The sequence below is a fragment of the Sander lucioperca genome, chromosome 17, assembly GCF_008315115.2.
Source record: "Sander lucioperca isolate FBNREF2018 chromosome 17, SLUC_FBN_1.2, whole genome shotgun sequence".
In the NCBI taxonomy this organism is placed as follows: domain Eukaryota; kingdom Metazoa; phylum Chordata; class Actinopteri; order Perciformes; family Percidae; genus Sander; species Sander lucioperca.
This window is the reverse complement of record NC_050189.1, coordinates 16,217,041-16,231,208: the sequence shown is the minus strand read 5'-3', so window position 1 is coordinate 16,231,208 and position 14,168 is coordinate 16,217,041. Positions and strand designations below refer to the sequence as shown.

General features: G+C 42.9%; 1 protein-coding gene across 1 annotated transcript in view; it reads right to left on the bottom strand.

Annotated features, from left to right (window-relative positions):
* LOC116036048 (neurexin-2-like) overlaps window positions 1-14,168 on the bottom strand; it is a 446,903-nt gene that overhangs the window by 58,156 nt on the left and 374,579 nt on the right. The window contains exons 9-12 of the mRNA XM_035993813.1: window positions 12,430-12,868; window positions 9,998-10,381; window positions 7,609-7,812; window positions 4,259-4,285 (exon numbers count right to left, since the gene is read on the bottom strand). Coding sequence (XP_035849706.1) covers window positions 4,259-4,285; window positions 7,609-7,812; window positions 9,998-10,381; window positions 12,430-12,868 — 1,054 coding nt within the window. The remainder of the gene's footprint in view (window positions 1-4,258; window positions 4,286-7,608; window positions 7,813-9,997; window positions 10,382-12,429; window positions 12,869-14,168) is intronic.

Genomic DNA, 14,168 nt, shown 5'->3' with positions numbered 1-14,168 from the left:
TATTATTATAATCATGGTATTATTGCCACTATTGACTACCTACTGCCATAATTGTTATATGTATTCATATCATTATAGTTGCCAATATTATTATTGTGGCTGCTGTGCATCTCTTTCTCTACTCTCTCTCTCTCTCTCTCAGAAATGACGAGTTAATTTTTGCACAAGCATTTACTGAATTGTAAGTGTTAAACAATGTAAATAAAGTGTTTTGTAAAAATAAAATGAAAACTCTCTCTCTCTCTCTCACTCTGTCTCTCATCCCCTGTGTCTGTGAATTGCTCTGGGATTTTAATATTCACAAAAGTCGGCAGGTTTGATTTAATTACATAAGTGAAAGAATATCAAAGCAAATTAGTTGAACAGTCACACAAAAGCTGACTAATCACTAACATTAATGGCAGTTTATATTCACTTACTCTACTAAGATCTAGTTTAAAAAAATAAATAAAATTGAAGCCCTTTAACAATTGCTACTTCTCCCCAGTCTTGTCGAAGGTACCATATTTTCAATGCATGGCTGTCCAATAATATCCTGTGCAGCCCAGTATCTTTGAAATTTCCATCCATACTAGATTAGTTGGAACCTTCCAATTTCCATCCATTACCAAGCCCTGTGCCATTTTAATGAGACAGAAAGTAAGGGTGTGGAGGTCAGTGTGGGGGAAAGGGATGTTGAGTTTGCACTGTGGTCAACACATTGAAGATGCACTGCTAACTGATTTTGGTTAGATTTTTTTGCTTACATATGCTTACATACCGAACTGTAATCAGTTAGGGTTAGATACTTTGTATATCTTCTATACACAGAGAGTGTGTGGTCTGGAGTGAGAACAGGCAGGTGGATAGACCAAAGAGTATGACATTAACAGACGGAGTGCTAGCACCCTGCATGCTGGCCATATGTCATGCCAAATCTCATCTTATCTAGCGCTAAGAGAAGGTGCTGCTGGCTGCTGAAAGGCCACCTTCCAAACAGATATCATCAGCCTGACACCCTGACCTGACTGCAGCTGAAGGCTACAGCTCTGCTCACGTCGCATTAAGGTGGGAGAGCAGGGTCACAAAATAGTGCAATAAAAACACAAGGCTGATCCGTTACTTCCTAAACCCTTCAAAGCAGTACAAATAAAAAAAAAAGATCAAATAGTAGGTTAATGCAATCAGGTTATGCAATCAGTACGCTGAAGATCCTGTAGAAATTGCTGCGTCCCAAAATGCAACCAAATTTAATGTACCCTCTTCTTCTGATAAGTCTTACATTTCCCATTGTTCTCTTGGTTTGCGTTTGCAACTTCTTCCTACTTGAAGTGTAAAGTTACAGGGGGGGGGGGGGGGGGGAAATCACTGTTTGTACTGAAGTGGAACAACCAGGGACTTCTAACAGTTAATGAGACATGGTTTGGTTTTCTGAGGATCCTGTGGCATTACTGTATTACTTACTTTGGATTTCCTGAGATCATTATGGAAATTCCTGCTAGTCTGTTATTGATATATTGTGTCAATAGTCCCCAAGTATTCATGTTAGCCATTTTTGCTCAAACCTGGTAGCTAAGGGAATTTGTATTTCGATTTGTCCTCTATTGTAGAGATCAGGGATATACAGTATTACATATTTGTATTCCACCAATCACTGGCCTTTTCAGTCTATGTGCAATCAGAATATCTATTTTTATATATTTAGTGCCACATTAATAGTGCCGCTTACCCTGGAAGAAAGCCTATCTGTATGGAACAGCAAGCAGAGACTTTGGTACCCTGATTTTCTTACTCAAGCTCAAGTCTTTAGTAACTGTCGGTCTCTGGAGAAGGAATCGACCGCGAGATGTCATGACATTGAATAAATTGTTGTCTGTAGTTCTACCCTGGTTTGCTCCCTCTCTCTCCCACCCACAGTCTCTCCCCCTCCTTTATACACTCACACAAACTCATATTTTTGGGATCCTTTATATAGTGTGGTGTGGCCATGAAGCAGGGCATTGCTGCATAAGGGTGCTCAGTCAACCAAATAATACAAAGGTTAAATAAAAGATTCCTTGCAAAACCGCTGAAACCCACTGTTCCAAGTCTGCGGTAGATTATTGCTCAAGCAGTGAATACCGCATCAATATTTAAAGACAGCAGCTGAATTAAAAGAGCATCAATGACCAAAGCGGTTTTTCCATTATCGTGGTGTATGTGAACAACTACAAGACCTCCTGACATTCTCTGACTGCAAGGTTTGTCACATCACAACACACAAATGTGTCCTGACCTCAACCAACAGAGATAATTATAAATAAAAGATAATTTACAATAAAGTAGAATTCAAGTCAGTTCCAGAGAAATGACTAAGAGCCCTGTGGTGAGATAAAAAAAAATCTCCAACAACAATCTCCATCTCCTCCCTACTGCAGGGAGATCAGATGATATCCCCAGTGCTTGTACGACATCTAGTGGCAAACCCGGGGTATAGACATCCTGTAAGCATTATTTGACTGTGTGTCATGCCAGTGGCTCCACACATAATAAGTAGTGTAATTCGTCATACACTGAGATCACTTCCATGCCTGGCGGAGGCTTTTGAAGTTTTGACACACTTACACTTTATAAAGTCTGACATAAACAGCGTTCAAGTGCATTTTAAGTGCAGAGACGTGACACACATACAGCAGAAGCTTAGAACACAAGCAAGTGTGGTTCGCCCACCAAGACATATATGTATGATTCTACAGAAACACCTTCCACTGACAACATTGATTCCACCGTCAACCAACCATCACCAAACTGATGACATGTACCAATGACTCAATACATACGTGGAAACATAATTTAAACACTCTTTTTCAAGGTAGAAAAGCAAACAAAGAGGAAACTAAATGGCTTTGTGATGCTACTTCCTCAGTTTTTTTACCTCACCTTCCTCAGTTTACCCTCTGAGGTCTAAGGGCATGTTCTCGAGTTTTACATATCTTCTTAAATTCTCCTTTGTAAGGTATTTGCATGTAACTGAACTGATGTGTTTCACATCAAAATGTTCAGAACAAACTCAGCTTTCTCCACAATGGGGCCCAAATTTGTCATAGAGCAAATAGTTTTGGTACTTGAAATAAGTTTATCCAAGTCTTAGGTTCACATAACGGACGATGGACACACAAGTCCACCAATTATACACATGGAGGCAGATGACGAGTGTCACAAGCTATCTTCCCTTTCTCCTACTTCAGCGTGTGAGTGATGTATGATCTCGGAGTAAAAAGGACATGGAAGCAGAGATTCAGCCGATTCCAGCAATATGTAAACCACATGTCTGTGCTGTATTATCACTGAACTATTAAGAGAGACATTGAAAAACATCGCCATGGACTCACCGTGCGTTCACTGACCTTAGACGGTTAATCAAAGTCAGACCCACATCTTCCCACCCTCACAAAGATATGGAAATTAAAGAGCACACACAGACACAAACATTGTGACAAACATCAGGTTTTCTCCATTTGTGTCACTGTGGTTGGCAGCACTTACCTGTGGGCCAGTTGTTCAATTGTCAGTGGCCAAGATAGAAATAACTGTTTGCTATCATTCTGTCAGCATGGGGCAGGAAAACATTAGCTTGCTCCGAAAACAAGCACGCACCAGGTGGTGTCGTCTCTCAGTGGATAAGCAATTAGCTTTCTGGGGGCCAAAACTAGAGTTCGTCCCACATAGAAAACAAGCAACACCTGTGTGTGCAGCCGAGTGGAGCCGAGACTCAGCGCCGCATAATAGAAAATAGGAACATCCAACAGGGGTGTGTCAAGTTGCCCTTTTCTGAATGCATATTTTGGAGAAGGTGGACAGGAAAATGAATAGAATGGGTGACAGGCAGGGGAGAGGAAATTCAATTATTTCAGTGTGGTTGGCAAGCGAGGAGAATTGCAGGATGAAAAATCATGATAATTATGCAAGTGAAACATTAATTAAATGTGTGACAGAAAAAAGGAAATCAAAGTGAATGCAAAGAAGAAAAATACGACTGAGATTGTGTATTGGAAAAAGAGGTGGGGACAGACATACAAATGAGGCGGTAAGAAAAACACGAATGATGAAGAAAATGATGTGTAATGGGAAAAAGAAATTCAACAGATTCAAAGGTAAGAACGTATGGAAGAGTGACGTGGGTATTGAGAGAGCTGTCACACATCATGAGGTCAGCAGGAATCAGAAAAGGGCCACTGCACAGAATCAAGATGAAATAGACAGATACATTTTAGTCAGAAAAATGGATAGAACCACTTACTGAGGCTACAGTCTATCCTGATACAATCTGGCGGGAGAAAGAGCGAAATGGTGAGATCAAATAAAAAGAGAAAGAGAAAGAAAGAGACAGAAAGAGGATAAAAGAGAAAAAAGACATTTTACATCCTTCAAGGTACATTCTGCAGACAACCAAGCATTGCTCTGGGGCCACCATCCGGGGACAGGCTCTGAGTCAGGATCACCCTTTTCCTCCATCAATCCCATCATCCATCCCTCCTTCCACCCGATACCCCCAAAGCACAGCAGAAGGCAAGACTTACACCATGGGGTCTATGCAGTAGGAGAAAATGAGGCTGTATCAACACAGTGATGACTCTTGAAAATAAGCTATGCAAAATGCTCCATTGTTGGTGTAATAAACACTTTACACGTGATTACAGAGAGAGCATCAAAATGAAAATTGTGCACTTGAAATTTTAAGGTTCTATCTAGGTGGATTGCAGTTCTCAAATATTGAGCGTCAGAGATTTAACGTACCATCTGGCAAAGCGCTATGCTTTTTGCATCTTTTTCAACATCTGTTGGTTTCCATTTCTCTATAGTATAATTACTGTATAAAGCATGCACTACTCCAATCATCATAAATATATGATTACATTAATTAAACAAGTCAGATAGAGCCTATAATTTCAACTGCACAAAGTGTTTTGGCCATATTTAGATGGCTTAAATAACTTCAGGTGGTTGCTTTCTTGACTGGTGTTGCAAATAAACACTGTGAAGCCATTATGCTCACACTGTGTACAAATGCCCTTCTTCCTGCATCTGCTGCGCGCTCACTACAGCAGATGTAATGTCTTGCACCTTTAACTTTGGCCCTGTTTTGCCAGCAATTTGAGATGCACTTGCCTTCTGCAGCACTTCGGGCATGAGAAACCCAACAGTGTAAATGACAAGAAAGGGTGATCTGCACATCCCAACCACTGCGCGCCTGGTGCACACAAGAAACCGCAAGAAATACGATCCTACTCTGCACTGTTGGCTACAAGTGTTGCGACAAAAACAAGGTAATAACTGTTATCATTTTACAAGCTGTGTTGTCAGAATAATTGCCATGTTGGTTAAATAGCTTTGCTGTTGAAGCAGAGTGTCAGTAAACATCCGCTCTGGATAAGAAATTCTCTGCTCTGAAGCTTAACCTGACCTTTGACCACCCCCCCCTCCCCCCTAACCCACAGTTAGTAAACAGAGACTTCCTTTACAGGGATCATTAAAGTATCAAATTATTATTCCCCATCGAATCTCCCAACTTGAAATGAATCCATTGCTGTTCAGCCCCATCTAGTGGCTGTAAACTGCGTGTGCATGTGGCAGCATGGTTGGGTTGTGGTCCTCGAGCTGTCAACCGCTACAGAATAGTGGACACAAACAGCCAGGGACCGGCATCACGCTGTAGAGAGGTTGGGGTAATACAAATACAATTCCATTACATTTATTTGAGGGCCACATGTATTGGTAAAGGTTGTCCCTACAGAATGTGAAAGGCTTTTAAAAATGATAATCAATAAATAAAATGTCTGCTGGCGTTAAACTAGAATGCGCCTGTTGTCATCTCACAATGTTAGAGTGACAGGCTTAGCTTCTGCTGACACATTGAACAGGTTATCTTCAGTATATATCACTAATAGATATCATTAGGGATAAATCTGTCCAATTATTACCTTTGCTGGTGATTAATTAGCAGGGTTTGCAATTATCTTAGCAAGGATTAAAGCCATATCAGATATTGAGAATTCCCTGCTGATGCGTTAAGTTGTTAATTAACTCCCTTGCAAAAGAGCTAAGAAAATTAGCTCTTTTAGCATAGCTTTAGTGCATAGCTTTAGTGCTTTAGTGTCTGTCAACTGTTTGACTTTGTTGAGGTGTCATTTAAGCTCCTTTGAAAACAGGGTCTCATTCCTCTGTGAGAAATGGATATACAAATTAATGGGAGGAGTTTGCTGCTATGGATTAGCCATGAGTGTGTGCTTGGGGGACTCCTAGCAGGTCAAGCTGCGGCCCTGTGAACAGAAGTTACAAATGTGTGTGCAACTCCGGAAAACTACAGCTGTGAGCCGGTCTCTCTGACTGTTTGATCCAAGGGCCGCAGACATACAGGCCATTGAAAGGATGAAAAGTTCCATCTTCTGAGTCTTGGCCAGGTGGGGTGTTTATGAGTGACAGGAAATGAGAGAGGGAGAAGGAGAAAGAGGAGTGAGAGAAAGGGAAGTAGAGAAAGACTGAGGCCACCTCCGCCACCCCTCCCTCCCTGTCTCAATGGTGGCTTAAACTCATTCTCCTCCCGGTTCACCACTGAGAGTCTGTTCCTTCAAAAGGTGCAGGACAGACTTAAGGTATCCCTAAGCTGGAAGGTTATACCCATCTTCCCCACAGCACTAAGATTCATTGCAATTACATTTTTTATAAGTCAAAAGGTCTGCATTCCTGCAGCCAGTGATTAGGGGGAATCCTTTTGCTCTTCTCTGAAACCATCCATCTTACAAACCCTACTCTACACTTCACTGACCTTCTACCCACTAAGATTGCCTTTCAGACCTCTTTACACCCCCGTCTTCTTTGAACTCATCTGTAATTACTTAGGATGAGGATTCTTATCTCCTCTTAGCGCCGTTGCCGGGAAGAAGTGGAGCCGACCAGCCTCTCAGCTAACAATAGAGCAGAACCACGAGGAGGAGCGACACAGGAGCAAGGCCACCTTGAAGCTTCTAGAGACAGGTTAGTGGGGTAAGGGCCAGAGATACTGATAGAGATGGAGCATTTAAACAGGAGGAGGCGCTATGTGGCTTCACAGTGGGTAAATGCAGAGGGGATGGAGGTGGGACCAGGGGTCAAATAATATGGAACAGAAATGACTGCAGGGTGGCTCCCCACACAGGGCAAAATGGGGGGATCCCTTTTTATATTCTTACTTTTAGTCTTATTTTCCTGCAGCAAACACTTTATCAGTTTGTGGAGGAGAGGTTTCTGTATTTGTACCTCAGTTTTCTCAAATAAATAGCCTTTAAACCTTTAGTTTTTCTCATTTAAACCAATGGGCAGTGATGGGCATACACTTCTTAAGCTTGTTAGCTTACTGTACTGCCAACTGTTCCTATTAAATTCAATGAATCATACAAACCAAATCTGACATAACTGAGGGACAAATTTAGAAGCTTGTCCCCAACTATCTGACAATGAAAAAAAAACAATGGTGTCAAACTCAAAATGTCAAAACGTCCTTGAAGTTTCAGCAGCAGTATTCAATGCTAAAATACAGAGTGAAGATGAGGAGACAAGGGATGGTAAGGGAAAGGTAAGCAGGGACAACCACGCTGGGTCACGGTGGCCTACCGAGGTTCACGGTGAGCTTGACGCGGCCTCCGTCCAGCTCCAGTCGCAGGGTGTCCGCCGACTCCTTGGAGGTGGTGGCCATGAGCAGGCCATACGCCCGCTGGGACATGAAGCGCAGTGCCACGTCCTCGGCCTCTGTGTGCATGGTGACGGGCATGATGATCTTCAGGTACATGCTGCCGTCGTAACTCAGCACCGTCGCCTCTGGATAGGGGTGAGGCAGAGGACAGAAGAGGGACAGTGACGAGTGGGTGACACATTGCACAGGAGAGGTAAAGACCTACATAGAGCCGGGGCATAGGCATTGAGGTCGATTGGATAGGACAGTCCAGTATCGGCAGCCAAGTTCAAGCATCTGTCAAATTCAATGGCATGGAAACCCATTTAGCTATCTTTTGGAAAATATTCCTACTGAAATCCCAGTTACACCAAATACTTGACATCTAGTTATAACTAGATTTAAAAAACATGCATTTTTAATGTCATTATTAAAGATTTGACCATTTACTTTAGCCTCATATGTGATACTTTTTTTCTGTCTTTGCCTTGTAACCATTTCAAACATAACCAAATCCCTTATTTGTCAAAATAAAGGTGATTTGGATCTACAACATTAGATCAAGGGAACATTCAGTGATGATCAAAGCCAAATGTGACTGAAACGTGAAAACCTACAGCGATCAAAAGATAATACCAATCATTTCTGCACTTCTCAGACATCTGCGTGGGTTAAAGGTTTGATCACGGCATGTTCACTACACCCCTAAGCCTTTGTCTCTTTTTGTTTTTTTTGAAATTGCATTTTCATTAGTGTGCCATGTCAATTTCATTGTGTCTTCATTTGTGTCACGCTAATGTTTGGTGAGTTCAGAATATGCTCAGGACTTTTTACATCCACGTTACATTTTCATCAGATGACAAATCTACCACCCACAGCACAAAATGAAAACATTCTTTATAACTAAGAAAGGAAGCCAACAGAAATATTCATAACAAATCCAATGACAGACTGTCCTCAAGCTGAGAGAAATGTCAAAAACAGAAGTGCAGCTGGTTTCCGAGACATCCTTTCTCACACTAGACACGACTATGGTTACTCTCTCTAGAATCAGCTATGCCATAAATAGACTACTGTGTGGAGTGACAGTTCCCTGAGTACCGCTCTTATTTTGCAGTGCGGGTCGATGTGCGTCACCATAGACTACTGCCACAAGGTAAATGAAACGTTTGGGCTTTCGAAAATGATGCTAAAAGATTGAGAAAAATCTGGTAAAAAGCAGTGATGTTAAAAGAGTGTACAACATAGATCTGCACATGCTGGACCAATCAATGAATCAAAATAATCTATAGTGCACAAAAAATATTCATTATCATCCCAATGCCAGCTCCAAACCAGCGACGCTATTAGTTGTTTGTGGCTAGGAGGCATCATGTAATATGCCCTGGGATTTCTCCCTCAAGTCAATATCATTGATTGTCTTTACACTTAATACTTTACACGCTCTCAGTCTATTGACAGTCTACTGAGTAATATATGGCTGGTTATAAGAAAAGTGCCCTCTGTCACATCTCTGCAATAACACAATGATCCACTAGATGGCAAAAGAGCATCACTGAAACCACACCTGTCATCTGAGCACCTGCCAAAACAGTCTAAATATCACCCTTCACAATAAAGACATTTCAACCTCTACCTCCACTATCCTGATTTGAATCCAACCTCGCCTTCCCTCATTACCCTCCTTGTCCCTCAAAATCCAATACTGCCATGGCTCACTCACCCCCACGGACGTGCAAAGACAAACCGTGAAGGGAGGTGCCTGCAGCTAATTGAAAGGAATCAGATGTACGGGGTGCTATTTGACTAGCTCACCAAACCCCCCCCCCCGCCATCGCTGTGGCGTATGCGCCACCTGGGTTTGCGTGACTGACACAGATGGCGGCGGTAGGCCTTGCTGCTCTGTCACACCACTGCCGGCCTCTCAGAGCTTCAGCCTCCACTCCCCCCTCCCAGCCAGTGGGCCGTGATGCCACCCAGCCTTGGGCCCACACATGGCTCCCTGTGGAGCTCTTACGCTTACTATACAGCAGCTGCTTGGCTGTGTGAAACACAAGGCAGCATGTTGCTGAAAGGCTCCTCCCGCACTTGTTTTCAATTTCACATTAACATCATTTAACATTCTCATTGTTTCATTTGTTGACCATCTGTATTTTCTGCTTCACTGTAAGAAAGGTCAATGTGTTGTTTGGGATGATACAGTGGCATTTATTTTCGGAATTGTGCACATCACAATTGTGTATTATTGCAAACCAGATGCATGCATTGTCTTCAAGTCTTGGTCCCTTCACCCGTAGAGATACCAATTCCCTTCAACGTCAGCCTCCTTACCTATCTCACAGTTGGTACCCAGGTATCCGGTGCCGATGCAATCACATATGTAGCGGTTCCAGCCCTCTTTGCACAGACCTGCGTTGCCACAGGGGGCGCTGCTGCACCTCTTCTGCAGCTCACGCGTGCAGAAGCTGCTGACACCGAACGCGCTCTGGATCTCAGCCAGGCGGCGGACATCGCGGCTCTTGCCATCAATGAAGAGGTCGCGAACGCAGCCCACGTAGCCGTAGTTAAGCAGCGCCGTCCACACCTCTGGCGGCAGGATGAGGTCCGACTTAGACTCGGGCAGCCCGCCTAGGTACATATCACTGTCCAGGTCCAGGATTTCACTGCCCTCTGGGGAGCTGAAGGGCATGCTGCGGCTGTTAACTGAGATAGATCCTAAAAGACAGATACACAAACAAGTTATCTGTACAATATTAAAATATTTCTGATACACATGTAAACACATACATCTAGCTACGTAAATACATATGGTGTGTAACTTGTGTGTTTGTTTGCATGTGTCGGAGCACGCATATTGTATTTAGTGAGAGACTGAATGTGTGTTTTAATGACTCAAAGACACTGAAGAAGTCTATGGTCTGGATAGGTGTGTGAGTGAGTGACTGAGCAAGCGGCAAATGGTTGGGTGGGAGGAGCAGTAAGTGGATAATTGAGGGACAAAGCACAGACAGAGGGACACACAAGAGACAGGAAGAATAGATGACAGTAGAGTGTGTGTGTGTGTGTGTGTGTGTGTGTGTGTGTGTGTGTGTGTGTGTGTGTGTCTAATGTGTCTGTAATAGGCTAAATGGAGGAGAAGGGAAGCAGAATGCAGCAGGGAGTGGGTGAAACAAAAGGCCCTCTATCTTTCTGTGATTAACGACTCCATCTTAATTTTCTATTAAAAGCCAATTACAGCAGGAGCAGCAGTGAGATCACATGCATGCGCGCAAACACACACACACACACACACACACAGTCATTATAAGATGCCATTAGGGGGAGATATAATGTTCAAGGTGCTTGCCCACCTACAGATCATTCATCAGACACCAGACACTCAAGCATGCAGATGCTCCTGTTTGTGCCCACATGCAGGACACATCCAGTAAACTCTTACACTCTCACGCTTAAAGAAGCTACAAAATACAATGACGATACTAATAGATTAAGTGCATGTTTGGTCAAAGTGCATGTTTGCGGTTTTGTAAATTAGTGTGGAGCTAGTAACGAATGTCTAGCCTCAAGTGTAAAGCTGCATAAAAAAGCCAAAGCATGTTTAGTCAGGGCTGTGAGTTCTGTAGAGTTATGTCTTGCTAATTTCTTTGCATTTTCACTAGTCTACATACAAGAAAATGACACAAAGGATATTTTTTGGTTGAGACGTTGACAAACTGTAGACAGAACCGCCAGAATACATGATGACTGTGGATTGGGTGAATTTAAAAATAAATAAAAATAAATCCTCATTGATGATGATACCCCAACTAACTATTTTCTACAGTCAAAATTAAGTCACATTTTTTCTTGATGATGGAAGTATCAACTCTGTTAAAAGACGTCACCAAGTCATACGGGTTGTTATAATTTTTTGACATGCTGCTATTTGTGTTTATCGGTGTTTTAAGCCCCCAACGTCTCCTTCCAGGTAGCACTGCCTTGAAGGCACTAGGATTAGGCAATGGTTATGGTAATGGTTAGGGTTAGGGTTAAAGTTAGGGTTAGGTGCCTTGAAGTTAACGGTCGCAGCGCTGCCTGGAAGGAGACGTTGGGGGCTTAAAACACCATTGAGCGCTAATTGTGAAGATGTTGAATTTGTCACAGTTAAATGGAGAGTAAAATAGTGGCATATAAATCTGATTGATGTGATAATTAGAACTGGACGGGCTATAAAACAGGGATGATGAATGTAAATAAATCTGTCCAATAAACCGTTTGCAAATGCACAGTCAAATTCTAGATCACTTGTCAGTTTTAACTAAGGGCGTTTTCACACCTGTAGTACATTTGCTTTGGTCCAAATCAGTTGATGCGTTTGTAAACTTGGAGCGGTTTCCTCTTAGTTTGGTTTTGTCTTCTACCTGGAAAAACTCCAAGCGTGCCAAAATACGTCACTACTAATCAGGCAAGAACATTCACTCCTCTTATTGGTCAGATGTGTCTGAGGCGGGATCATGAACGTAAATATAGGAAGCAGGTCCTGTGTTCTGGACTAGTGCATATTTCTTGCACAAAACGAACCGCTGCAGAGTTCGACTAAAAGCGTACCGAGACCACCTCATCAAGGATTTCTCGGTACGCTTGTTTGGTCCACTTTTGGTGAGCACCCGAGTGCGATTGCCGCATTCGTACCTGCCAGCAGGGCAAATGAACTCTAGTACGATTCAACCAAACTAAATGAGGCAGGTGTGAAAGCGCCCTTAAAAGTTGAAAGCATTCCTCACCTTTCCTCCCTTCCCTCTGGAAATCCACATGGCACCATTCCCCATCATTGACCTTCTTGTTACTAGCCTTCAGCTTTGTTTTCCCAGAGCCCATATCGATCAGCAGGTACAAATACCCCTCCAGCAGCTCCATGGCAAAGTAATCAGTCTTCAGCTCCCTACCAGGCTTCTGCTCTTTGGGACCCTGAGGACGGCCGTGGCTGAACAGCAGGAGCCCGCTGGGCTCCGTAGTGCGGAAGTCGAAGGAGATAGATCCCGTCTTCTTGGTGTTCCACTTGGGCAGGGAGATGTAGGACTCGGGGGTCTCAAAGGTGACGGGGTCCAGGGCCGCCACGTCCTCGCAGCGAAACACCAAGTCACCATTCAGGGTGATTTTAGGGTCACGCTCGATGGCCAGCCGTGACAGCTCCAGCTTAAAGTCGTTGTTCTTGTACACCACCTGGAGAGCAGAGAGGACAGCGAGTGGTTACAAAGTTATATTTCTTTATAAAATATTGGTGGAGACGTGTGATTTCCGATTCAAATGAAGCATCTAGAATTTATTATTATTTTAAAATGGGACTTCCTATAGCCTAAAAACTAAAATGCAGCTGCAACAGAGAAGAACACCCTGTCCATAATCATGCAGATGCATCCTAATTGCCCAAATTAATTTCAATTGTCGGTTATAGTGGCTACTGGAATATCTTGTCAGCATGGGGATATGATGAATCAAGACATGAATGAAATACATGGCTTTCTCTTGAACAGCAGTGTGAAACCAACGTTGATAACATGTTACAGAAGCTGTTTTTCTATCACCCTGATCCCCCTAACCAAGAAGTGTAGTTCAGATGAGCACATTTCATTACAAAGACACTTGTGTCTTACATAAAAAAGAGGCATACAACAAAAATCAAGCATATGCAACGCTGTGGTATGACAATAAAGATAAGGAATAAAAAAAAAAAAAAACATACACACACACATAATACCTACACACACACACCAACACTGTTCATAAGCCGGAGAAAACAGGAAGGTTTTGAGCTTAGCTTTAAATGTAGATACAGTTTTTTAAACGTCGCAGCTGATCAAGCAAAGCATTCCAGCGAGCAGGTCCACGGTAAATGAAAACACCTTTACCGGCTCCTGATCTTATTCTGGATTAGTCTATATCGACAACGTTTAATTTCCCCGATTGTTCAGCTGTCGGTGAAGGTTCTACCGGATGTCCCTCATTTTCGGCCAGATACTCGTCACGTTTAGCTTTCTATGTGTTGGCATTTTAAACTCCTGTTGATTTCTGAGGACTATGGTTAACTGCTCCTCAGATCTCTGCAGGGTAAATCCAGACAGCTAGCTAGACTATCTGTCCAATCTGAGTTTTCTGTTGCATGACTAAAACTACTTTTGAACATACACGTTCCACCAAAACAAGTTCCTTCCCGAGGCTATTTTGCAGAGGCACCGTTGCTCCGTCCAGCACTTAGCGCCGGCGAAGACGATTGTGATTGGTTAAAAGAAATACCAATAAACCAGAGCACGTTTCCCTCCCATCCCGGAATGTTGTATGGACCAACCAGACCCTCCTCAGCAGCGCTGTGGAGGAGGGTCTTGTTGTATGCAAGACTTATTCTGGATGCAACCACAAAGCCACAGTCTGAAGACCTGAGAGGTCAGACATATACTGGGGAGCTGAACCATATAGTGCCTTTAAAACCAAAAGGAGGATGTTGATTGAGATTACTTATGTTCTA